The 27,739-nt window shown below is 38.8% G+C and overlaps 1 protein-coding gene across 1 annotated transcript; it reads right to left on the bottom strand.

Moving 5' to 3' along the window:
- Positions 1-6,977: 6,977 nt before the first annotated feature.
- Positions 6,978-27,057, bottom strand: IL18 (interleukin 18). The gene is made up of 6 exons (XM_036075451.2): positions 26,882-27,057; positions 17,712-17,798; positions 16,705-16,716; positions 12,197-12,331; positions 11,286-11,419; positions 6,978-8,801 (listed from the first exon to the last, which is right to left on the bottom strand). Exons 1-6 carry the CDS (start codon positions 27,015-27,017, stop codon positions 8,580-8,582), a joined length of 726 nt encoding a protein of 241 aa, XP_035931344.1. The 5' UTR covers positions 27,018-27,057; the 3' UTR covers positions 6,978-8,579.
- Between the last annotated feature and the right edge of the window lie 682 nt (positions 27,058-27,739).

Genomic DNA, 27,739 nt, shown 5'->3' with positions numbered 1-27,739 from the left:
TTAATTTAGGTCCTAGACAAAAGACAGGGTCCACTCATGGGAGGGCCCATCCATGAGCAAACACATTACCACTGGCGGGGCGGGGCGGGGGGGGGGGATGGGGAATCAAAGACTGAATTTTGAGCATACCTTCAGATGTGAATAGAGATTTTGTTTTGCGATATGGGTTTTGTGGGTCCAGAGACCATCATAAGTAGATGTATCAAAATTGCAAACTCTGAGTTGCTATTTTCTGTTGATCAGGTTAAATTGGATTTCTTTTGTGCCACAAAATCAAGGGTTTAAAATTTGGAAAACAAACAAGCAAAATAAAGCAGGCTTTTATGACCTGATGTTTTCTCATTCAATTATAAAACCCATGTGTTGAGAAAAGATAGGGGAAAAGCAACATATGTCTAAGAGCCAGAAAGAATGGTAGGAAAATCAGCAATGTTTTTATTCCTTTAGAGTGAGCGATAAAGTTTATACACTGTAGGGGAAAAAAATGACCTAAAGCAGGATGGGGTTAGTCTTGTAGGAAAAAAGGCCCTGTTTCACTCTGACAGATGTGTGTGTGCCCACATGTGAGCTCAGATGGAAGTGGGTGGAGGGTACGTGGAAAAGTCTGTGCCTGTATCACATTTCTTCATCCTGCTTCTGATTTCAGTGGTAATTGCAGCAGACAATTCCAGACTCAAATACCACTGAGAGCTTTGTATCTCATTTAATCTGTACAAATGCCTGATGACGTGGGCATTTCTTTTCATTTCCAGTTTATATGGAAACTGAGCCTCAGAAAGATGTGTCTAAAGCATACATTTCTTGTGTACTTTGGTTATGGGGAAAGTCTTGGGTTATGGGACAAGGCTCAAAATAAGGTTGCACATCTCCAAAACCCATTCTCATTTCATCACTTCATCCTACCTTTCTAAATATCCACATTATATTATGAGGGGTCAAAAGATAGGCAAGACCAAAGGAGTTTGAACAAAAGGGCACCATTTAGTCCTTCAGTTTTTTAAACCTGACAAGGCCAGGCACAACTGGTCAAGGATAGTAAAACAAAGCTGTTCTCAGATTCATTACTACATACTTTCTTAATCATTTTTTTTTATTTTATTGTAACCAAGTTTAAGAATGTTGACTTTATTGAAAGAAGGTTTACACATAAGATAATGAATGCATGATCAGATTTATTTTTCCAAGACTCAAGTCTGTGACAAACACTGACTTCAGATTCTAGCCAATTAAAAATGTGATCAAACAGTGTAATTAAAGGGGTGCTGGGTGGCTCAGTTGGTTAAGCGACTGACTCTTGATTTCTGTTCAGGTCATGATCTCAGGGTTGTGAGATCACAAGATGGAGCTCCCCCTCCCCGATCAGGCTCTGTGCTGGGCGAGGAGCCTGCTTAGGATTCTGCTTAGGATTCTCTCTCTCCCTCGACTTCTGCCCCTCCCCCCCCCAAAAAAAAGGAAAAAGAAAAAAGGTAAGAGGAAAAGGACATAAAATATCTGTTTAATATTATCTCAGTTTTGTATTTTTTTTAGAAGAGTACTCTCCCTGTCTATTAAGATCTGGTTAAGATTGGCTCAAACTCCCATTCAATGAATTGAGGAAAATCCAGTGTTGCTCTTGATGAAGTTTTGGAATATAGGTGAGGTTTGGTGGGCTGAGGTCCAGAGCCGACAGCCAAGAAAGAATTCTTGAAACATCTTTGGTGCCAAATGGTGGTTTTATTAAAGCACGGGGACAGAATCCATGGGCAGAAAGAGCTGCTGTCCTGGGCTTGTGAGGGGTGGCTGGTTAAATAGTTGGGAGTTGGGGGAGGTAAGGAAAAGGGAGGTTTTCAAAAGAACTTTCATATGCTAAAGAGGACCTACAAGATACTGGAGGTCTTGCCATTGTCAAGTTAAGGTTGTTTTTCCCTCTAGTAAAGCATTAAGACTGTTGGGAGCCTCCTGGAAGAATGTCATTTCATGCTTATCCCACCCAGGAGGAGTGTGTGTGTGTGTGTGTGTGTGTGTGTGTGTGTGTGCGCGCGCGCGCGCAGAGGTTGCAAGGTGTCAGCTTGTGCTTTGTCCTCAGCTAGCCTTCTGCCCCCTCAGCACTCTCAAAGTCTCTTCAGATTCCTGAAACTCAGGGTCCCCCTTTCGTTCTAAGCTCCTGCTTCCTCCAGCGGTGCTTATCTTGATATCCAAAGCTTGTCACTCTTCTGTTCACACTGATTCAGATGTGAAATTCAGGAATTCCCCCTAATTTCCACAAAAAAGGGGCTGCACAAAGTGTTCTGTATTTAGCAGACTCTATTAAAGGTACATGGAGATGGAAGCATTTACATTAGGATAATGCAAATAGTGTTATATTGTGTCTGTAATTTGTCAATCCTAAAATGTGCAACTTTTCACATTTTAATATCTCTGAAATAAGAATGTGCCTTACAACTGAAGACATGTCATAGTTTAATTGGCAGGGTCTTTTCTTTCATAATGGCACATAAAATAATGGTGCATTTTAGAATCAGTGGCATCTTAGATTCAACAAAAAAGGGAATTCTATTTCTCTGTTTTTAAAAGGCCTCTGGTGATTTCTACTCTTTGAGCTCTACCTTCTTTCCATGGTGCTTTGATCCAGCCTGTGCCCTGAATCACATTTCTTCATCCCACTTCTGATTTCAGCAATAATTGCAACAGACGTTTTCATGCCAGCTCATACTATCAATTTTGCCTTGAGTATACTGTGGGTCTTTCCACTTTCTGCTGCAGGTAAATCTGCCCAGCCAAGCACAGCTCAGAAGTGTGGGTGTTAACATCCCCAGGGGCAACCTTCAACTAGTGCGTGTCAGGAGCTGGTGGGGAAATGCCCCTGCTTCCCTTCCTCTATTGGAATAATTTGGGGGACATTCTGTAAGCTGCTCAGGAGGTTCTGGACAAATCAGGCCCTCAGGGACAACATACCTTACATGAGTTTTTGCACCTTCCCTTTCTCACTCCTGCTCCTAGGGACCACCTCTCAAATAAACTACCTGCACTGGAGTCCTTGTTTCAGCCTCTGTTTCTTGTTTTGTTTTGTTTTGTTTTGGTGGGGCAGGTGGGCTCAAGCTAGGGGTCTCTTTGTACTTTCCCTCAGCTCTTTTCATTCCTTACTTCCAGACTCAGCACACACTCTACTTTTGCATGTCTAACATTTCAACTGCATCTTTGAAAGGATTGTTGTAAAAGTTGACTAGATTCTGTCCAGCACAAGGGGTAAGGTTTTTTTGTTTTTGTTTTTTGGAGGTTTTTTTTTTTTTTCAGCTTGCATTCCTATAGAAAGAAAAACTGTAAGGATCTATGCTACAATGTCAATGGTTTTCTGAAGATGGAAGGATGGGTGCTTTAAATTTTTTTTCTTTTTGTTCCTTAATATTTTCTAAAATTTCTGTAATGAATAAGTCTTAATTTTATCGTAAGGAGAAAACAATATTAAGTTAATATAAAAATTTGATCAAACTGACTTTTTTTTCCTCTTAAAAAAATAACTTTGTTGAGGTTATAATTTACATACCATAAATTCACCCATTTTAAGTATACAAAAATCAATGATTTTTAGTTTTAGATTTAGATTTAGCAAGTTGGATAGGGACCAAGGGCAGGTCACCCCAAAATGTACCAGTTTGGCATGCAGATTATTTTAAGCTGAAAACAGTCAAGGCCCAAAAGACTCAAGAAGAAACTTTGACTTTCCTCCAATTGTCTAAAAAGAATTTAGGTGGAGGACCTGCTCCAGGAAGAGACCTATGGCCATGGATAACTACAGTATAATATGAACTAGGGGTGGTACACAGGAAGGAATTTAGCAGTCTGTTAAAATTCCTCTCTATGTCCCATTGTTTCTGAATGGCCCAGCAAACTGACTGAGCACCCAGGCGTCACACTATCTCATGTCAGTTTAATTCTTAGACTGTCTAGAAGAAACTTGAAGGATAGGGTAAAATTTTTTCCTCCCCAACATGTGCAACTATCACCATATCCAGTTTTAGAACATTTTTTTCTCTCTAATGAGATCCTTCATATCTGTTGACAGTTGATCCCCATTTCCACCCTTAACCTTAAAGCAAACATGAATTTACTTTCCTGTCACTATGGATTTGCCTTTTCTGGACATTTCATGTAAATAGAATCATATAATCTTTTGTGTTTGGCTTCTTTTATTTAGCATAGTGTTTTTAAACTTCATTCATAGTGTTTTAAACCTCATTCATAAATTTTTATTAGTGTTGGTATTCCATTATGAATATACCACATTTTGTTTATTGCTTCACCAATTGATGGACATCTGGGCTTTTCCCACTTTTGACTATTATGAAAAATGGTGCCATGAATGTTAATATACATATCTTTGTGTGAACATGATTTGTTTCTCTAGAGTAGATATGTAGGAAAGGAATTTCTGGGTCAATGAAAAAATCTATATTTAACTTTTTAAGAAACTGCAAAACTGTTTTTCGAAGTGGCTGTACTACTTCATATTCCCACCAACAGTGTATGAAAATTCCTGTTTCTTCACATCCTGGCTGACACTTGACACTTTCTGACCATAGCCATCCTAGTGGACAGGAAGTGGTTTCTCATTGTGGTTTTAATGTGCATTTCCCTAATCACTAATGATATTAAGCATCTTTCATGTGCTTATGAGCCTTTGTACATCTTTGGAGAAGTATCTATTCAAATATTTTGCCCATTTAAAAATTGGATTGTTGGGCACCTGGGTGGCTCAGTTGTTAAGCGTCTGCCTTTGGCTTGGGTCATGATCCCGGGGTCCTGGGATCGAGTCCCACATCAGGCTCCCTGCTCAGCGGGAAGCCTGCTTCTCCCTCTCCCACTCCCCCTGCTTGTGTTCCTGCTCTCACTCTCTCTCTCTCTCTCTGTCAAATAAATAAATAAATCATTTAAAAAATTTTTAAAAATTGGATTGTCTTCTCATTAAGTTGTAAGAGTTCTTTGTGTATTCTGGCTATAAGTTTTTGCCATATGTGTGATTTACAAATTTTTTTTCCTATTCTGTGGCTCATCTTTTCATTTTCTTAATGATGTCTTTTGAGTGCAAGTTTTTAATTTTTATTTTAAATTTTGAAATAATTTAAAGTTCACAGAAGTTGCAAAGATAGTGCAGAGCAGTCCCATTATCCTTCACCCAGTTTCACTCCCAAATTTTGAATTTTGATTAAGTCCAATTTACTATTTTTTTAATGGATCATGCTTCTTGGATTGTATCTAAAAAATCTTTGCATAACCCAAGGTCTTGACATAAACCCAAAGTTTATAACTTTAGCTTTCTTTCTTTCTCTCTCTCTCTTTTTTTTTTTGTAATCTCTGGGGGCGCTTGGGTGGCTCAGTTGGTTAAGGGTCTGCCTTTGGCTCCGGTCATGACCCCAGGGTCCTGGGATAGAGTCTGCTTCTCCCTCTCCCTCTGCCCCTCCCCACACTCATGCTCTCTCTCTCAAATAAATAAATAAAATCTTAAAAAAAAAAAAAGTAATCTCTGTGCCCAACATGGTGCTTGAACTCATGACCCTGAGATCAAGAGTTGCATGTTCTATCGACTGAGCCAGCCAGGCACCCCGGCTTTAGTTTACACTGATGTCTTTGTTCCATTTTGAGTTAATTTTTGTATATAGTGTGAGGTGAAGGTCTACATTCATCATTTTGCATGTGGATATCCAATTGTCCCAGCACCATTTGTTGAAGACTCTTTTTCTATCAAACTGCCTTTGTCAAAAATCAATTGGTCATAAATATAAAAGTTTATTTGTGAATTCCCAAATCTGTTCTATTGATCTATGTTTATCCTTATGTTAGTATCAAACTGTGTTTTTTTTTTAAAGATTTTATTTATTTATTTGACAGAGAGAGACACAGTGAGAGAGGGAACACAAGCAGGGGGAGTGGGAGAGGGAGAAGCAGGCTTCCCGCGGAGCAGGGAGCCCGATGCGGGGCTCGATCCCAGGACCCTGGGACCATGACCTGAGCCAAAGGCAGATGCTTAACAACTGAGCCGCCCAGGCTCCCCAGTATCAAACTGTTCTCATAACTGTAGCTTATATTAAATTTTAAGATTAAGAAATGAAAACGCCCAACTTTGGTTTTTTTCACAATTTTTTGGCTATTCTGTGTCTTTTGAATTTCCATATACATTTTAGATATAGCTTGTCAAAATTTCTGCAAAAAAAGACCTGCTGGAAATCTGATGGACATTGAGTTGAATCTATAGATCAATATCAGGGGAACTGCCATCTTAACAATATTGAGTGTTTCAATCATTGAACATGGAATGTTTCTCCATTTATTTAAATCATATTTAATTTCCCTCAGCATTGTTTTGGAATTTTCAGTGTACGGAGTCTTGCACTTCTTTTGCTAAATTTATTCATAAGTATTTTATTCTTCTTAATACTGTGAGTGGAATTGTTTTCTTATTTTTATTTTCAGATTGTTCATTCTCATATGTAGAAATACAATTTATTTTCATATATTAATCTTGTATTCTGCAGCCTTGCTCAACTTGCTTGCTAATTTTAATAGGGGTTTTTGTGCATTTGTGTCTATTCCTTAAGATCTTCCATATACAGAATCATGTTGTGTGCAAATAAGAATAGTTTTACTTCTTCCTTTTCTTTCTTTTTCTTGTGATTGTACAGGCTAGAACCTCCAGTATGATGTTGAATGGAAGTTGTAAGCGCTGACATTCTTGCATTATTTTTTCACCGTTAACTATGAGGTTAGCACTAATTCAAAAAGAGATATGCACCCCTATGTTTGTTGTAGTATTCTTTACAATATCCCAATCATGGAAGCAACCCAAGTGTCCAGTGATACATGAATGGATAAATAAGATGTAGTATATATACATAATGGAATATTACTCAGCCATAAAAAGAATGAAATCTTGTCATTTGCAACATGGATGGATCTAGAGGGTATAATGCTAAGTGAAATAAGTCAGTAAAAGACAAATACCATATGATTTCACTCATATGTGTAATTTAAGAAACAAAACAAACGAGTACAGAATAAAGAGACAAAAAAATCCAGACTCTTAAATACAGAGAACAAACTGGTGGTTACCAAAGGAAGGTGGGTGGGGGGATGGGTGAAATAGGTGATGGGGATAAAGAATACACTTACTGTGAAGAGCACTGAGTAATATATGGAATTGTTGAATCACTGTATTGTACACCTGAAACTAATATAACACTGTATGTTAATTATATAGGAATTTAAAAAATAAATTTAAAAAAAGTATGATGTCAGCTGTAGGTTTTTTATAGATGTCCTTTTTTTTTAAAGATTTAATTTATTTATTTGAGAGAGAGAGAGAGAGATAGAGAGAGCACGAGCAAGGGGAAGAAGGAGAAGTAGGCTCCCTGTTGAGCAGGGAGCCCAACGTGGGGCTCAATCCCAGGGTCCTGGGATCATGACCTGAGCTGAAGGAGACACTTAAATGACTGAGCCATCCAGGTGTCCCTCATAGATGTCCCTTTCCACATTGAAGAAGTTATCTTCTCTTTCAAGTTTATTGAGAATTTTTTTTTATGAATTGGATTTTGTCAAATGCTTTTTCTGCATCTATTGAGATGATTGTGTGGTTTTTATCCTTTATTCTATTTTTTAAAAAGATTTTATTTATTCATTTGACAGAATGAGAGAGAGATCTCTGAGAACACAAGCAGGGGGAGCGGCAAAGGGAGAGGAAAAAGCAGGCTCCTCACTGAGCAGGGAGCCTGATGTGGGGTTCAATCCCAGGACCCCGGGATCATGACCTGAGCTGAAGGCAGACACTTAACTGACTGAGCCACCCAGGTGCCCCTCCTTTATTCTATTAATATGGTATATTACATTAGTTCATTTTATAATATTAAACGATCTTTACATTCCTGGGTTGAATGCCATTTGATCAGAGTGTATAATCCTGGATTCAGGATCAATCTGACTTTGGAAGAAATGCAGAAATTAGTCAAGTGAAGTGGTCTCTACAAAATCTTGTTGGTTTTAATGATATTCTTAAAAAATTAGAAAGCTCAACTATGAGTATCTTTTATCATTAGGACCAGTAACCCAAAAGATTGAAAGCAGTTCTAGTGAGTATAATCTATGTTGCAACTATCAATGTAGAATGTGTTTTGAAACTATGCATTCTTTTAATGTTATACAAATATTTTATTAACCTGGATAAAGAGGAGTCAATTCAATTTGTGAAACCTTCTTATTCATTTTTTTTTAAAGATTTTATTTATTTGAGAGAGAGAGAAAGGGAGGGAGAGAGTGAGCAGGGGGAGGGGCAGAGGCAGAGGGCAAGAATCTCAAGCAGACTCCATGCTGAGCGTGGAGCTGGATGCAGGCCGGGCTTGATCCCACAACCATGAGATCATGACCTGAGTCGAAATCAAGGGTTGGACACTCAACCGACTGAGCTACCCAGGTGCCCCTTCTTATTCATTTCTTAATGGTATCCTTTGAGACCATTAGTCATTTTATTTCATTACTACAATTATAGGCTCAAAGTCTTAAAACCTTTCTGAAAGACAAAAAGTAAGAAAATTCAAACTGTGCAATTTTAATATCTAGCTTTTGTTTTCAACAGTGAACATAATGGATTTATCCCCGCTTTCATCTTTTTCTTTCAAAATGAGCTTGAAAAGATCTTTCTCTTTTTTACAAGCTAGAAAGTATCCTTTGTACAATGAAGACTCAAATTGTATCTTATCGTCATGTCCTGGAACACTTCTCTGAAAGAATATGATGTCATTTCCTTCATCGTTGATACTATCGGGAGGACACATTTCCTAGAGAGAGAAAAAAAAGATTATTTAATTTTTTAAGGACATGAACAATTTGAGTATGTGTGGTTTATTTTGAAGTATATTACTGCACAGAACTAAAGAAGTTTTTATTCTCAAGAGTTAAACAAACAAACCTTTTAATATAAGAATACTGATCTCCTCTCCCTCTTTTTTTTTAAATTTTATTTTATTATGTTATGTTAATCACCATACATTACATCATTAGTTTTTGATGTAGTGTTCCATGATTCATTGTTTGCGTATAACACCCAGTGCTCCATGCACTACGTGCCTCTTTAATACCCATCACCGGGCTAACGCATCCCCCCACCCCCTCACCTCTAAAACCCTGTGAATTGTGTAAGACTGATGAATCCTCTCCCTCTTAATTCCTAATCTATTCTCCCTGTTTACTCTGGCTTTTCCCACCGTTGAATGCACGTTCAGGTTTAGGCCTATAGTTTCTCCCAATTTACCCATTGGATAGCTTCCTTTTCTCCTCTCCCCCAAGTGGAGTCCATATCTGGTCAAGACGAAGGAGAGTTCCAGCAGAGACCACGTGTTTGTGCTAAGGTCAGTTCCTGTCTTCTTCAACCATTCACAGCTAAAGACATTGATGAGCTAGGCTAGGCAAAGGCTAGCTCTTGTTTCTGAGCCAAATGTGAGAGAGGCAGAAAGTGGCAGGCATCTCAGCTTCTTCCTTCCTTGAGCAGAGCCTGGGACTGAAACATGCTGTAAATAGACCCACTGCTTGTCCTACGGCTATGTCCTGGGTTCCAGTGTAGCCCTGCTTATTGGCTTAGACAGCACTTTTTCTCTGTCAAGCACTCTAGTCCCGTAGTTGTTCTGAATTTCTATCCTGAAATTGGCTGGGCTCTGCTCTGAACCAAATGCTGATTCCTATATCCTTCAGCCCCAGCATAGGGTTTTCTCAAGGATAGCTAGACCACAGGAGACTGTGGGTCACCCAACTCACTGTACTGCCTGCACTTTTCCTATTATTGCATCATACCTACTTTTCAGGATGGACTAGAAAATGTAAAGACCACCTGAGGTTCTTTCCATGTTAATCCCAGAGCCAGCAGACTTTTTTTTTTTTTTTTTTTTGAGCTTAATTTTGACCCCCGGTAGCAAAGATTACCATGATCCTGTCTAAGGACTGATGGAGAGACCTCCAGACACAAAATAGCATTCCAGCATCCTCCCAAGATGCCTGAAAGAACCTGGATGGGGGGTACCTCCAAACTTCTCAAACACTTGTGGAATTTATAGTCCTAACTCTTGACCTTTGTCCTTTATCAACAAGTGAAGAGTCCTGAACTGATGAGAGTATAAACTAGTTCACCTCAGCTCATCTGCAGCTGTCTACAATATACCAGAATTTAGGGAGACTCCAAGCTGGGGGAGCCAATTTGGGACTAAGCTAAAGTCTAATGTATAAGTGATAAGTCATCCTTAGCTAAAACTTCAAAAGCTCTAGAAATACTAGAGCGAGATAAACTTTTTAGTTCAAACCTAGTGTGGAAAGTTATAGTTGAAAGTGGAGGTGTGGATAGGTAGAATAAGTGATCTCTAACTAGTTCAGTGCCCTATTTCAGAACAGAGGCAAGGAAATCTTGGGGCAGTAGCTCTCCTTGGCTTTAGTGTTAACTATTGACAGTCCTCATAGGGAAGATGCACAACAAATGGATGTGGAAACAATCCCAGTGACCTTGGGAAACCCTCAACTTGGAAAGCCCTACCTGGCAAAACTTGAGTGCTCCAAGGGCCTAAGGTATTCTTTACATCAGGAGGGGTTGAATCTGAACCCAGGGGAAGGTAAGCTTGACCTAACATCTGTTAGTTTGGTCCTCTCCCAAGTAAGTCTGAGAGAACTTAAAAATAACTACATAAATGGGGGCGCCTGGGTGGCTCAGTCGTTTAAGCGCCTGACTCTTGATCTCAGCTTGAGTCTTGATCTCAGGGTTGTGAGTTCAAGCCCCATATTAAAATTTATTTATTTACTTAAAAAATAAATGAGCAAAAAACATGTATCAATTGAAAGCTGAAGGATGTAGCCAAGACTTAGGCTAAGAAGCAGGAACAAAATAATTAAGGATTAAAATATCATAATTTACAAAGTAGAAGGCTTACAGAAGGACATTTAACTTCATTCTGTGTGGCAGGACTCATTCTGGAAATTCACATGCCATTCTTTAATATACATGATAATTCATGTCTGTACTCTATATTCTTACTTTATCTATGGGTTGATTATTCAGAAGACTCGGGTTCTGAAACAAGTCTTGTGCCCGTTCCTCCCTACAACAGGCTCAGAAAAACCATGATGTCATTGCAATAAGTTAGAGAGTCTGACAATTTTTAGTAACTATCCATATTAAGGCTTCTCTGCTTCTTGCTATTTTTGTTCTAGATAAAAGCTAGGACTGAGGATATTTGGGTTTTTAAATTTTGCACAAAAATATGACTAATACAAGTCAGTCTTACCTTAAAGGAAATAGTTTTGTTCTCACAGGAGAGAGTAGACATTCTCCTACACTTCACAGAGATGGTTACTGCCAGACCTCTAGTGAGGCTATCTTTATACATATATATGATAAATACGGTATGGGGTGCGTTATCTGAAACAAACATTAATAAATGAGAACACTAGTTAGAAGTTTTGCAAATCAGTATTTATGGAAAGTAGCCTAAGGATAATCCTTAATAGACCCATTATCATTACTCTGAGATTCAGCCTGTTAAGTAGGTGCCCTCACATTCTTTAAAATACACTCACAATATGTATTATAACACAAATGCTTCAACTTTTTGAGTGTTTTACAGATACTCTGAGTTCATTAAAAGATTGTTTTTAACTTCTAAATGCTAAATAGAACATTTAAAAAATCTGTTAAGGTAAAAATTTAGTTTTTTTTTTCAAAAGTACACTTCACTGTTTCAACTCTGCCTCAACTCTGATTTGGAATTCAAACCTTGGAAGGCACAGTAAACTGATTCACTTTATAAGGCACTCTCAATTTCTGGGGTAAGACAGACTTACTTGAAATGCTTGTGTATTTATTTTTAATTTTGAGTTTCGAAAATGCCATCAGCAATTTCAGCTATGAGCAGCAGGTATCGAGGATCCATTTGAGATCCTATATAGTTAATGCAATTACAGTGAAGGGATTGGTGACCCACATGTAAGCAATGTCTTTATTGCATCAATTTTTCACCCCAGCTAAAAAAATGTGGGATACCCTATCAAGTTTCTTGTGAGTGAAGTTGTTACTACTCCTAGGACTTTTCATCTGAGGATTAGGTCTATCACAGAAAAACAGAGGTAGTTAAATGGAATGAGAAGAAGTAGCAGCTTGTCACTTTTATGTGACAAATATATATTAAAAAAATAATACCTGTGCAGTCAGAATCAGGCATATCCTCAAACACGGGTTGATTTCCCTGGTTAACGAAGAGAACTTGGTCGTTCAAATTTCGTATGATTGAGATTTTAGGTTCAAGCTTGCCAAAGTAATCTGATTCCAGGTTGTCTACAATGCACATTAAATTTCATTTAAAAATACATTTTTTTCCTCTAAATTTACAAATAAGCATACTATATATCTCAGTTTTCAATAGCTACTAATCATAATCTTCTGGTACATAAGCAGCTAGGGCAACATTGCACAGTGTTTTTTAACCCACTTCCAAGAGCACAGCCAGTTCTTGTTATCACCCAGAACTACTTTTCCTCTACAGTATTATATTCAAATATCCTATTTTCCAACCACTGTCTCCCATCCTTTTACTTTCTTTTTTTTTTTTTTAAATATTTTATTTATTTATTTGACAGAGAGAGACACAGAGAGAGAGGGAACACAAGCACGGGGAGTAGGAGAGGGAGAAGCAGGCCTCCCGCTGAGCAGGGAGCCTGATGCGGGGCTCGATCCCAGGACCCTGAGATCATGACCTGAGCCGAAGGCAGACGCTTAACGACTGAGCCACCCAGGCGCCCCCATCCTTTTACTTTCTTAAGCTTTTCCTCTACTTCAGAGCCTCCTGCCTATTACATTTTCTCCGTCTAACCTCTTCCTGTCCTCCCTTTCTTCTCTATGCAGCCTGGACCTCACGGCTCATCATTTTATCCACCTTTTTGCCAGAATCTTAAATCCCGAATTTATTTGTCTGCCTACTACAAAACCCCCAAACCTGGCTGCCGAGTCTTGCTGGTGAATAATTATACATATGTACAAGTTGGTGCCATCACAAATTCACCGATTGTCAATACTTCCTTTCTGTTACACTTCAGTATTCTTCCGTAGTCCAGAGCTGCAATTCCAAACCTTCTCCTGTCTCCTAAGGATCTCTACATCGTCACCTCTGCTTTCGCTTTCAGCAAATGATTTCCTGCCACTCCACTTAGAAATGTAACTGTGGCACCCCCTGCTATTTCCTCTACGCCTCTTGTCCCAAGAGGAAATGTGGAAAAGTTGCCCCTTTTGGTGTCCAGAGCTAACCCCATCTGTGCTCCGTATGTATCTTCTACTGAAACCTGGATTTACCAATCATCCCCTCTCTTCTATCAACCAGCCATTCTATTCCTGGATCTTATTCTAAAGAAACAATCAGGCAAATTTGTAAATATGTCACTACACAAATGCTTATAGGAGCATTGTTAATAATAGCAACAAACTGGAAGCAACTCAAATGCCATCAATTGGGGATTGATCAAAAACATTTTGATAGGCCCTTACTATGGAAGATCACAGATTGAATATAACTGTAATTATTCATTGCCATGGAAAGATATGCATGTGAATTTAAACTAGAAAAAGAAGCTTAGGTATAGTATAACATATACTGAAAGATGTATAGGAATATTGCATCAAAATGATAGCAATGATTATTTCTGGGTTATTTTCATGCTTTTATTTTTCTTATTGTTCTTAGCTTAATTGCCTGGAATTATTTACAATAAACATTATTTTTATAAGAAAAACATAAAGCTCTTTTCACTTTGAGATTTAAAATTTCTCTATCAACCATATTCCACTCTGTAGCTGGCCTTGTTTCTCTCTTCCTTTTAATAGCCATGCTTCTGGCAAGAATTGTCTGTATCACTTCCTTACCATTCACTCTTCTACTAATTGCAGTCTGCATCTGCCTCCATTTCTTTTTCTTTTTTCTTTTTTTTTTAAGATTTTATTTATTTATTTGATAGAGAGTGAGAGAGAGCATGAGCTGGGGGAGAGGCAGATGGAAAGGGAGAGGTAGACTCCTGGCTGAGCAGGGAGCCCGACCCGGGGCTCCATCCCAGGACCCTGGGATCATGACCTGAGCCGAAGGCAGACACTTAACCAACGGAGCCACCCATTTCTCCCCTCTGCCTCCATTTCTCCATTAAACTGCTTTCACTGAGGTCACCAAATTCCCTGTTGCTAAATGTAATAGAGCTTTCCGGCCCTTGGTGTTCAAGGCTGCAAAATCCAACAGGCTACCTTTTACCTCCAGCTTGAAAGGCTGTCCTGGGATTCCGTGACATTCTCTTGGTTTTTCTCCTTCCTCTTTGGTTACTCTGCTCTGTTCTTTATTAGCTTCTTTTTCTACTGCATCCTTTAAATGTAGGTATTTCCTCAGAGTTTAGTCACTGACTCTTACTTTCTCCCTTTACACATTTCCTCTGATTTGTCTTTTTATTCCTGTAGCTTCAGATGCCATTTCTATACATAAGCCTCCTACATCTATATAACCAGCCCAAATTTTCATCCCAAGCTCTGAACTATATGTCCAAGGGTCTACTGGACATTTCCACTACGATGTCCCACAGATAAGAACCAAAACTAAATTTATGTCTTCCTCTTTGCTCCGCATACCTCTTTACCCTGCTCTTCCTCTTGTGTTTACTACAAATTGCCTAAGTGAAAAAATGTAGCCATTATCTCTTCTGTCTTTCTCTCCATCTCATTCTAAATCCAGCCCCAATCATGTCCTGTTGATTCTTCCAAATATTTCTAAAATCCCTCCACAGCTCTTCCTTGGCACCCACTGTGCCTACCTTAATCCGTGTCACCGTCATTTCTTACAGGGACTGCAATAATAGCCTCTTAATTGGCATCCCCCCCTTCTGTCACACATCAATTCTTTACACTGAAGTCAGAAGGAATTATAATTCAATTTTAATTAAGTTAAAATTCAGAGAGATGATCATTTATCTCTGAATTTTAATGAGGCACATGGCTACACAGAATAAAGATCATATTTTCAGATTTCCTCGAAGTTGGTGTGGCCACATGACTAAATTCTAATGGATGGAATGAGTGCAGTTGACGTGTACGACTTCCAAGTGGAGCCTCTAAAAGAAATGGGGCTGTCTTCCTCTTACTTTGAACCCTTTCTTGCTAGCTGGGATATGGACCCAGGAAGTGTGGTAATGCTTTTCAAGTATGTGAATGAGTTCAACAGCTTAGGGACGCTGGAATAACAAGAGAGAAGAAACTTGAGATCCCAACATCATCAGGCAGTTATCTAGCCATGCTAATGCTGAACTACCTACTTGGTCTTGTGTTTGACAGAAACATTTTCTATCTTATTCAGTTACTATATTTTTGGATCACTTTGTTACAGCAAACTACTCTGTATTCCAGATCATATAAATTGTGCTTAATGAGTCCCCATTATCCCAAAGATAAGACCCAAATTCCCTATCTTGGAATAAGAGAACCTTCTTTATCTGCACCCTATTTATCATTCTTCTCACACCATTCTCCTACTCCCATTCTGAGTTACTTTTAATTCCCCATAGGTGCCATGCTTTCTTTCATATCTTGGCCTTTGCATGTGGTCTTCTCCCTGCCTAGAATACTTTCTCTTGGCTAACTCCTATTCACTCTTCAAATCTGTCCCTCCTTCAAAGTGCCCTCCCAGAATCTACTGGACTGAATTAGGTGCCCCTTCCATGTGCTCCCATAGCATCCTGTGCCTTTGTAACACTTGACATACCATAGTCCATTTGCCTTCCTGATGTGCCTGCTTCTTCCTGTAAGAACCATGTTTTGTTCACCATTGTATCCTACTGCTTAACATAGCACCTGGGATACAGATGTCAATATGTATTGAATTAAATAAATGGAGAGTAGGACAGTCTTTAAGAAGCATGAGGAGTTATATGTCATTTATATCTCAATAAAGCTGGGGGGATAAAAGAAATATGAAAAAATAGTATTTTTTCAAAAAAGTTGCTATCTTCTATTTCTAGTCCAGTAAGGATCACCTTAAGAATGGGAAAAGTGATATTTTTAAGGAAAAGTATGAGAAACTAATGGCCTTTAATAATCTGGGGGCCTGTTAGAGGATCACAGGCCAGACTTGGGTATGATCCTACCTGAATGCCAGGACAAGGACTGGGTGCATCCACATCTTAATAAGACTCAATGACTCAGCCTCATAGTTCTGCTTGCTCTACGCTTCCCCATCTCCTCTATTTCCAGAATTCTCTATCCCCTGGGAGCCTCCCGGGCTTCTTCCCAAAGCATTTCTGAGAGAGGGGGTTGAAGAAGGAGGATTCTCTTGATTTTGGACAGTTCTCATGCTTCAATCCCCTTTTCCTCCAGAGAATCCATAACTTCCTGCTAATCTCAGGATCTGTATAACAGATAATCTACTTTGTAGATTCTAAGAGCTAGAGAATTTCCTAAGGTGTAGAGAGAAGCATATTTTGCTAGAGGTTCTTCTTTGTATCTCTTATGGTCACCTTTATTCCAAGGCTATGCTATCGAGTCCACATTCCTTTGTGGAAAGATTCACTTCTCAAATATACTGGTACCAGTTTCTCTCAGCTAAGAGTGGTGATATGGATGTGTCTGAGAGATGCTTACTAAAGTAGTTACTTATTTTACAAAGAAAGAGAAATAAATTTATACTTTACCATCATTTTCAGCTAAAGGGGAAAAAAGAGAAACAAAATATGTTAAATTCTATATTTCAATTCAGAATATCTTTTACCCTATCATTTCATTACTCTCCTGTCACTCCCCAATATTTAACCACTATCTTACCAGTGATAGCTTTTGTGGGCCTCCATCAGAAATATTATATAATCATCCCAAAGGTCCCATAAAATGAAGCTCATTAGACTTAGTGTGTTCACAGGTAAATTAGATAAAAAACCTATATCCCGGGTTTATAAATTTGAATTTTCAGTTAAAAGGAAATTTTATAAAATGATAGATTTACTCTTAAGTTTATTGTTTAAATGGAAAGTCACCTAGGGACTTTCTTTTCTTTTCTTTTTTAGATTTTTTATTTATTTATTTGACACAGAGAGAGAACACAAGCAGGGGGAGTGGGAGAGGGAGAGGCAGGCAGGGAGCCCGATGCGGGGCTTGATCCCAGGACCCTGGGACCATGATCCGAGCCGAAGGCAGATGCCTAACGACTGAGCCACCCAGGCACCCCACCTAGGGACTTTCTATGAAGCTGTCAAATGAAGCCAGCCTTTCAAGTGAAGCCAAACTGCCCATCGAAGATTAATCATTAGAATCTGTTTTTATTTATCAAATATTTTTACATGAAATGGTATAACTCACTCACAGAACTCTAGATGTAAGGTATTTCTTATATGATTTACCAGTTTGTTTTGGGAAATTATATTCCCTGAATGTACCCAATTTTGTGGGATTTTCATGATGTGCACCTGAAGCCACCTTATGAGTTGGCTACTGTTAACTAAAGAGCCAGGACATGTGGTGGGACGAGGTGCTAGGATATTGGACATATTATGGTTAATTTCTATTCTCCCCAGAGAATAGTGTCATTAGTATTACAGTGGAATTTGGTGACAAAAAAGAGGCAGTTAATAGTTCACTTCACAACATCTTTTCTAGCTGCATACATTTATCTGAACCCTTATTTGGTCTATTGCTTTAGGCTTACCTTTAAAGTAAAGCATATTGTCAATAAATTTCATTTCCACAAAGTTGATGCAATTGTCTTTTCCTGGGTTAGCAGCCATCTTTATTCCTAATGAAAGCAAATCATCATCTGTGAAAAGGTAGTGGTTGTTCCATTTACACAAAAAGAATCTTTTACTACTTACTGCCTTGTACTACTCCAAATTCAGAAGTCAGTGTATCACCCAATATGCCGATGAACACTTTAGACATTTAATAAATGCTTGGGTCTTCAGCTTATGAATACACATGTTCAGATGTTCTCTTACAAACCATCAGATATTTGGAATCTAGAAAGCATCTTCTCATAAAACAGAGTTATAAAGGGTGGATAAGTGGTCCACTAATGAACTGAAATATTGTCTTAGTATCTTGGGGGAAACATATTATCAATATAAATATAGAATGCCTGTCATTTAACTATGAATGGGCTCTATCTCTGTCTTTCAACCAATGGGTTCATGTGAATGGGAGATTGAAGGTTTGTGAGTTCATTGTCAAAGTGCTAGAAGTGAGACAATGATAAAAATGGTGTTTCCACTTGGCAGTGAGGGCCGGGTGGTGAGGGTAGTGGTGGGAGGAGGCTGAAGGGTTTGGCATCTGGAGGCCCTCTCTCCCTATGCAGCAGTAGCTTTAGATCTGGAGTTTGGGTTATAGTATGCTTTTTACACAAGTAATACATAAATATACAGTGTTTCTGTAAAAAACAACAACAAATAATAATATAGGATTTGAAAATGCTAAAACTTATTTTTGTTCTTCTCCTCTGCCCCACCCTACTCCATCCCACTCCAATATAGTGTATATCCTTCCAGATCTTTGTCTATGAAGCAGGGATTCTCTATCTGGGAAATTTGTGATGGGAAAAAAAATACATATTTATTTTCACGAACTTCTAACTGAAATTTAGCAGTTACTTCCATTATGGTGTAGGAAACAAATGTATTATTAGCAGTACCTGTAATGTCACTAATAAAAATACAGATTTCCTATTGTGTTATCTTGAGATCTTGAAATAGGGTTTATTTATTTTTTTTAAAGATTTTATTTATTTATTTATTTGACAGAGAAACACAGCAAGAGAGGGAATACAAGCAGGGGGAGTGGGAGAGGGAGAAGCAGGCTTCCCGCCGAGCAGGGAGCCCGATGCGGTGCTCGATCCCGGGACCCTGGGATCATGACCTGAGCCAAAGGCAGACGCTTAACGACTGAGCCACCCAGGCGCCCCAAGATCTTGAAATAGGGTTTAAATTCCTTACTACTTTGAAATATACAGAAGTTACTGGTCCTACCAGTAGATTTTGTGATTTATGTGTTAATAAAGAAGCACGTATATACTACCTCAAAAATTGTTAATTTTTTTGATAACCCCATTTTGATATAATAGATTTAATGGTATACATGTAAAAACATTATTTTGAGAAGGGGTCCATAAACTTCACTAGATTGTCCATTAGGATCCATGACAGAAATTATTAAGAGGCTCTACTCCAGAGTTCAGTGGTACCTTGGGTTCCTGAGGGTAGTTATGGTTGGGGCTCTAAGGCAGGTACTTGGGTCACACTTGTCATTAGTATATATAGGGGTATTTAAGTCCAAGCTCCTAGGTAGAGAACTGACTCAAATATTTTTCTGGCATAGTCTGCTGAGGCCAGATATATATGGTAGAGGAAGCAGGAAATTAAAACTCAGTTAAAAAACTTAATCCAAATTAAGTTAACCCAAGACACTTGTCAGTTGGTGGCTATTTAACAGTTTAATCTAGATTCAGTTCCTTATACACATACAAATGTGAATAGTCATCAAATTTATACAGATATATAATATACAAGCATATGATATAATAGCTAGGGTGGTCTTCTCTACAAACTTTAATATTATGTAATGCACTCATATTTTTGGAAAATAATTTACCTGAGAAGTACTAAGTAGTATGTGCAGGAATTGGATGAAATTACTTATGTTTACTACAGTGAGTATTTAGTCAATGAGTGAATGGATTCAGAGGACACTGTTACCTTAAAAATAATAATATTACACAATATTTGAAATCATTCATCAGTTAATTATTGAGTATGTACTGTGTGTCAGTAATGGAGCTAGAAAGCTGACAAAACATAATACCTACCCTCCAGTTACTCAGAGTCTGGTGAAAGACAAATACATAAACAATTACAGAATGGTATAATGAATGCTGTAAGAGCTGGATTTACGAGATCCTCTGTCTGCCTGGCAGTGCTGAGGAAGACCTCTTAGAGGAACTGATAATTGTGCTGGCTTGTAAGAGAGACAGGCATTTTCAAAGCCAGGAGAAGAGCTTTCCACAAAGAGGGAAAATGTGAGCAAAAGCCAAGAAGCAGGGAATTCTGAGAGAACATGGCTTGTTTGGAGCCTATTACTGTAGTTAATGCAAATGCAGCCCCATTTTACAGGAAGAAAGCATTTCTGAAGATCTCACAAAGTTCAAGATTAACTTTTCCTTGGGAATAAATAGAAAAGTATGTAAAGAGATATCCTTGGAGTACACAAATCTACAACAACCAAAGTGTATTCTTGCTTGCTTTCTTTGTTTCAACTTTCTCAGCATTATAAATAATGTTTTGCATAGTGCTCTCTCCACACATTCTATCATGGTGGTATTTTGGCCCTTTTACCCTTGTTTTCTTGCATCTGACTGTTTTTCCAACTTATTTATTTGGAGGTGCTTCTCAACACAAGCAGTAACAATATCCCTCAGCACTTTGATAGCATTGCTATCAGATATAAAAACATTTAAAATTATGAGAGTAGTGAACATTTAAAAAATAGCATCACAATAACCTGTACGTTTCAAGAACTTCTGAGGTATTTAAAGGATAGCCTAGCTTACGTAATATCAACGTGGAAGTAGCTAATTTTGTCAGGTATAAGGGACACTTAAATGTGTCAAGAGTGTTAACGGTTCACAACTCACTTAGCCTACCAGCTTTGAAATTATGTCGTTCTAGATAAGCTAATTTGGAGGACTTCACATATTTTCATTTTGCCTATAAAGTGAGTATTATTTATATTACATGGGTTGATTATGCCTAGTTCAATTCACATAAAATGCAATTTGCAATGTAGTTCAATTTGACAAAAGCTCCCAAAGGAGAGTCAGATTATAAAGGCCTTGCTTAAGTAGGCTAAAGAGTTTGAACTGTTTTTCTGAAAAAATACTGACTTTCTTTAAGTAGGAGAAAGACATGGTCAAATTTATGTTTTAAAAAGCTCGCCCTGGCAGCAGTGTAGAGAATGGTTTCTATGGGCAAGACTGGACAGAGGCCAGAAAACAACCTCAGAGGCAGTTTTAGTTAAGGTAACAGTTGATGAAGATGTAAACTAAGCTAGTGGCTATGGGGATGAAAGGAGACTTAACAGCAGGAGTTTTTAGCTGATTGGTTGTAGATCAAATGGAAGAAGGAGGAACTGCAGGTGACTTCAAAGTTGCTGGCTTGAGCAATTTGTTGAGTGGTTACCTCATTATAACTAAGAAAAAAGAGAATGACAGGCTTGAGTGGAAAATGCATTCAATTTTGCAAATCTCAGAGAGAAGTGTCACAGAAGGCAAGATCGAACCTGCAGAGTCCACAAGCTCAAACTTGTTCATTGAATTTGGCAGTTAGGAAGTTAGGGAATAGAAGAGTTTGGGGAATGTGGAGGGAGTAGAGGCACGCTGACAAAAATCTAGGGCAGCATGGGGTGGGGCAGGATGGGGGGGCAGGTAAGACAGCAAATACAAACTATTCTTTTAGGGAGTTTGGCCATAAAGTGTAGAGAGAGGGTGGTAGTTAGATTGGGGGGTGGTATATAACTTGCAAATTTCAGTTTCTGGCTCCAGACCCACAGTCCAACTGCAGGATATACTAATGAATTACTTTCCAAAACATGCCCAAGTAACTTGTCCCAAACGGAAACCTAGGAGTCCTCGATTCCTTTATCTAAACTGTCTCATAAATACTGTAGATTATAACTCAGAAATGTCTCTAGAATTTGGTATCTTCTCTCCATCTCCACCAGTACTGTTTTTTAAAATTAATTATTTAATTAATTTTACTGGCTAATCCAGTTCTTTTTTAAAAATTTAAATTCAATTAATTAACATATAGTGTATTATTAGTTTCAGAAGTAGAGTTTAGTGATTCATCAGTTGCATATAACACCCAGTGCTCATTACATCACGTGCCGTCTTTAATGTCCATCACCCAGTTACCCCATCCCCCCACCCAGCAACCCTTAGTATGTTTCCTAGAGTTAAGTCTCTTAAGGATTGTCTCCCTCTCTGATTTCGTCTTATTTTATTTTTCCTTCCTTCCCCTGTGATCCTGTTTTGTTTCTTAAATTCTACATATGAATAAAATCATATGATAATTGTCTTTCTCTGATTGACTTATTTCGCTTAGCATAATACCCTCTAGTCCCATCCATGTCATTGCAAATGGTAAGATTTCATTTTTTTTTTTATGGCTGAGTAATATTCCACTGTATATATATACCACATCTTCTTTCTCCATTCATCTGTCAGGGGACATCTTGGCTCTTTCACAGTTTGGCTATTGTGGACATTGCTGCTGTAAACATTGGGGTGCACGTACCCCTTCGGATCACTACATTTCTATCTTTGGGGTAAATACCCAGTAGTGCAATTGCTGGGTCATAGGGTAGCTCTATTTTTAACTTGAGGAACCTCCATACTTTTCTCCAGAATGACTGTACCAGTTTGCATTCCCACCAGCAGTGTAAGAGGGTTCCCCTTTTTCTGCATCCTCGCCAACATCTGTTGTTTCCTGACTTGTTAATTTTAGCCATTCTGACTACCCACCAGCACTGTTTTAAATTCAGCCCTCATCACTTCCGGTATCTTCTATTTTAATACTGCTTGACTTGGTTTTCTTGCTTCCAGACTCTCCCGGGCTACATATTGTTGCCAGTGTCATTTCTCCTGTCAGGCGTAACTTCCCTGCTTTTGTTGCCTGCCAAGCCCTTCATTCTTCATCTTTTAAGTCCTCACTCAACATTTTCTCTAGGGAAGCCTCCGTGACTCCTCTGTTCCTACCTAATCATTGTCTCCTCAGTGGCCCCCTCTGCCTGCCCCTATTTATGCTTCTCAAATAGCTCTTACTATGCTGAATAAGATTATTTTGATTACAAATAGGTCTGCCCAGCTTCCATCTGAGTTTCTTTACGATGAATTGTCGTTTTTTCTTGAATCTTCAACACCTGGAAAGAAGCTTATATACGGCAGGAGTTCAATAAATGTTAAATGAATAAACGTTTGTGATGATAAACTGTGTTGCCATGACAACAGTGTATAAAGGGACTGGTAGAATTTTTTCTGTCTTAAAACCTTCACTCCATCTGAAAGCCAATGAGAAGAAGGAAAATGAGGAAAATCCGAAACACATTTCATTTATTTTTTAAGATTTTATTTATTTATTTATTTATTTATTTATTTATTTATTTGAGAGAGAGAGAGAGCGTGGGGAGAGGAACAGAGGGGGAGGGAGAGGGAAGGGAGAGAATCCCAAGCAGACCCCATGCTGAGCGTGGAACCCTATGGGGGGGCTGGATCTCACAACCCTGAGATCATGACCTGAGCCAAAAGGAAGAGTCAGATGCTTAACCCATGGAGCCACCCAGGTGCCCCTGAAACATATTTTATTTAATTAATTTATTTTTTAAAGATTTTATTTGTTTATTTGACAGAGAGAGATAGCGAGAGCAGGAACACAAGTGGGGGGAGTGGGAGAGGGAGAAGCAGGCTTCCCGCTGAGCAGGGAGCCCGATGCGGTGCTTGATCCCAGGATCCTGGGATCATAACCTGAGCTGAAGGCAGATGCTTAATGACTGAGCCATGCAGGCACCCCTGAAACATATTTTAAAAAATAGAGTTTCTCCAGTATTCTCCCTCTTTCATTTTTTTCTCTAGTGGTTTCTTTTTTATTTCATGTGAGTGTTTATTTTCTTACCACTCTTTTTGTTAGATATCAATACATCTACGATTGTAAGTGTTGTGCCCCTTTTCACTCCTCCCCTGAATTTTCCTCTTTTGCTTTATCATCCGTGTTCCTTTGCTTTCTTAACTCTAGTCTATGAAAATTATAGTTTCCATTAGATAAAGATGCTTTGAATATTTCATCTAAAATTCTCAGATTATTGAGTTTTTCTTCTTTTAAAGTTACAAACCACCTCAGAACCATCCTCCTGGGAATATGCAGTGGCAATTGGTTCTTTGAAACAAAAACAGTTTTAGTTATACAAGACTTGGAAACTAGCCAAAGGCTAGTGAATGGTAGAAAATCATGATGGAAATTAGGTCACAAGCTTTGCAATCTTCCTGGGGCAAGTCACTTAATATTGAGGGTCTCAGTTTCCTCATTTGAACAAAGAGGAAGTTAAATGGTTAATTTTTCAGGTCTTAACCAGCTCCAGCATTCTGTAATTCTAGATTCTAGGTAAGGCTGCAAAGAGAACCATTTATAATGTGGCAAATATCCTCATAACCACTTCCTTGTAATTCTAACACAACATGTATTGATTGAATATTTATTATATAGCCAGCATTGTTAAGCCATAGGAGTTTAAAAACATACAATTAGATTGAAAGTAAAAGTGTCTTGAATTTGAAAAGCAATCATGTTTATCCTTGCTGTGGAATTACAATTCTGTGGCATAGGCATGGTATGAAATGAGGAAGCATATTACCTAATTCCCTAAAATCATGTATGTAGTCATCTTTTTTTTTTTTTTAAGGTTTTATTTATTTATTTTGAGAGAGAGAGAGTGAGCATGAGCGGAGTGAGGGGTAGAGGGAGAAGCAGACTCTCTGCGGAGCAAGGAGCCCAATGCCAGGCTTGATCACAGGACTCCGGCACCAAGACATGAGCCAAAGGCAGACGCTTAACCAACTGAACTACCCAGGCGCTCCCATAGTCATCTTGATAGCAGCAAGATCAAAACCTAACTATTCAGTTCTAGAAATCCTTTTGTTCTTGAAAATGTTGCCATTAAAAAAAAAGAAAGGAAGAAAGAAAATGTTGCCATTTTATGAATATATACATGTGGGTGTGGCAGAGGTGGGATGGAAGAAGACCTAGGCAAATTTAGGTAGTTAATGGTAAAAGGTGTATATGTAATCAACGGCTAAATACAGACTCAAAGGAAACAGCCAAAATGGAACTGATGTAGTTGGAATGGCCTTGTGTGAAAATGAGAACTGAATTTTTTTTAAAGATTTTATTTATTTGACAGAGAGAGACAGAGAGCACAAGCAGGGGGAGCAGCAGGCAGAGGAGAGGGAGAAGCAGGCTCCCCGAGGAGCAGGGAGCCTGACACGGGGCTCAGGGGCTCCTGACCTGAGCCGAAGGCAGTCGCTTAACCGACCGATCCACCCAGGTGCCCCAGGAGAATTGAATTTAACTTTAAGGAATGCTTAAGATTTGAAGGAGGAAAAGGAGATGGAAGAACATTTATGTGACCATTAAAACAATGTTGTGGTGGAGGGTGGACTGAATGGAGCCATTTTTTGGACTGTAATGGCACAATCCTGTTGTCCTGCAGTGAACTCAAGGTAGGGTGGGGTTAGAGAGGGCTTTGGAAGTCACTAGAAGAATGTGAATTTATCTATCTATTTATATATCTACCTACTTAAAGTTTATTTACTTTTCTTAGAAATCTCTACACCCAATGTGGGGCTCAAACTCAAGACCCCCAGATCAAGGGTTGCATGCTCTTCTGACTGAGCCAGCCAGGCACCCCCGAAGAATGTGAATTTAATCTCGCAGGCCATAGGAATGCAGATTACTGAGCGGGCAAGTGCATTATGAAAAAAATAGGGATAGGCTATGACACGACTAAGAATTCATGTAGGAATTCACATAAGAATTCATAATATTCATGTAGGGATATTATGAACAAGTCAGGTTAAAAAAGATGTTGTGGAGGAAGATTTAATAGAACTCGAAATAGCTGGATGTAGGCAAAAAGAAAAGAGGAGTTTAAGGGGGGGTCCTAATTTTTGTTATTCATACTTCAAAATAGAGATGTTTATTCAGTCCTTTCCTTCTTTTATGAAATAAAATTCCCCTGGGGAATGCTCTAATTTTGTACAACTGTAGCCCGGCTAAGGGTGTTGGTGCAGCTTCCATCAAGATGATCAATCTTTGGCAAAATGTTTTGTTTGCTTTTAGAATCATGGATTCAGAGTGGAGATTCCCTTTGAAGAGGAGCTTACTTATTTTATCGTTTCATTTTATTTTATTTTACTTTATGATTTTATTTATTTATTTGAGAGAGAAAGGACGAGCAAGGGGAAGGGGCAGAGGGAGATGGAAAAGCAGACTCCCAGTTGAGTAGGGAGCCCCCCTCCTGAGCAGGGAACCCGATGTGGGACTGGATCCCAGAACCCCGAGATCATGACCTGAGCCAAAGGCAGACGCTTAAGTGACTGAGCCACCCAGGTGCCCCTACTTTATTGTTTTAAAGCAGCGATTCTCAAGGGGTTCATGAGGTCAAAGCTATTTTCATAATAATTCCAAGATACAATTTGTCTTTTTCATTCTCATTCTCTCACGAGTATAGAGTACAGTTTACCAGAGGCTACATTCCCCGTGTGATATCACATAGATTGAATGCAGAAGCAGATAGAAATGCAGCTGTCTCTATTAAGCCAGATATTAAAGAGATTTGTAAAAATGAAAAACAATGTCACTCTTCAGAGTAGATTTTTAAAAATGTATAGTTATCTATAATTAAAAATGCTATTTATGCTAACCCATGATGTGCTTACTGTTATTTTAAAATAAAGGTCGCTATTTTAAAAATGTCTCCGTTTTAATTTCTAATACAGTAAATGACAGCAATACAGTAAATAACCTAGAGAAACAAAACTTTTTCAGAGTCTTTAGTAATTTTTAGGAATGGAAAGAGGTCACAAGGCCAAACAGTTTGAGAACATTTGCTCAAAAGTGATACACTCCAATGTTGGTTAAAAGAGAAAAAGTTTCCACTCAGACTTTGCTATGTTCCATACGTTGTAACTGTCTGCCCATCATAGTGGTGTCAGAAGACTGAAATTGCTCTCAAACGCTTTTCTAGCTTACTTACTTCCAAATAAACAAGAATGATATTTCTTACCTGTGCTTGATAGTTTCCTATGAGAGAAAGGGATCTGGAAAGTTTGAGGTCCCTTTCTTTTCCTGAGGCTGTGTAAATGGGAAAAGGTGGCAGTCCCTTCAGCAGCTGAAGCGGCAGCTAGGAATGCAGAAAGCATCGGAAAACAGAGCGAGCTGGTCGGCAGTTCTAATAGCCATCTGGGGGAGGAGACCAAGCCTCTGGGGGTGGAGACCAGGCGACTGGGAGAAAGGAGGAAGCAGGTGGAGGGAGGAGACTGTTCTGGCACGCCTTGGACTCGCCTTCAAATGTGGGCTCTTTCCTAGGGCAACAGAACTTGAAGTAATGCCAGAGAATATGGGTACTTCTTTTAATGTAAAATCACTATTTCAATGAAATAATTTCTTCTGTAAAAGTTGGAGTTCTGGCTCTTCCAAAGCTTGTGCCTCTTTCAGAAGTACTGTACTTCCTAGCTCCCCTCCTTTTTTAAAGATTCTTTTCTTTCTTTCTTGTTTTTTTTTAGACTTACTTAGAGAGAGAGAGAGCATGGGGAGGGTGCGGATGGAGGGAGAGAATCTCAAGCAGAATCCCCACTGAGCAGGGAGCCCAATGGGTGGGTGGGGGGCTTGATCTCATGACTCATGAGATCATGACCAGAGCTGAAACCAAGAGTCAGATGCTTAACCGACTAAGCCACCCAGGTGCCCCCCGCCAAGCCCTTTTGAAAAAGCACCTGCTTGGTCAATTAGAAGCATCTTTTCTCACATTAATCTCTCTGTTTTAAGACTTTCTATTCACACTTCAGCACAAAACTTCTTCCTTATCTTGCAGTGCTGAATAATCAGCCCTATTAGAATAACCCCTATAATGTAATAATAGCAC

The sequence above is a fragment of the Halichoerus grypus genome, chromosome 11 (genome assembly GCF_964656455.1).
Source record: "Halichoerus grypus chromosome 11, mHalGry1.hap1.1, whole genome shotgun sequence".
NCBI classification, from domain to species: domain Eukaryota; kingdom Metazoa; phylum Chordata; class Mammalia; order Carnivora; family Phocidae; genus Halichoerus; species Halichoerus grypus.
This window is presented reverse-complemented; position numbering and strand designations above follow the sequence as displayed.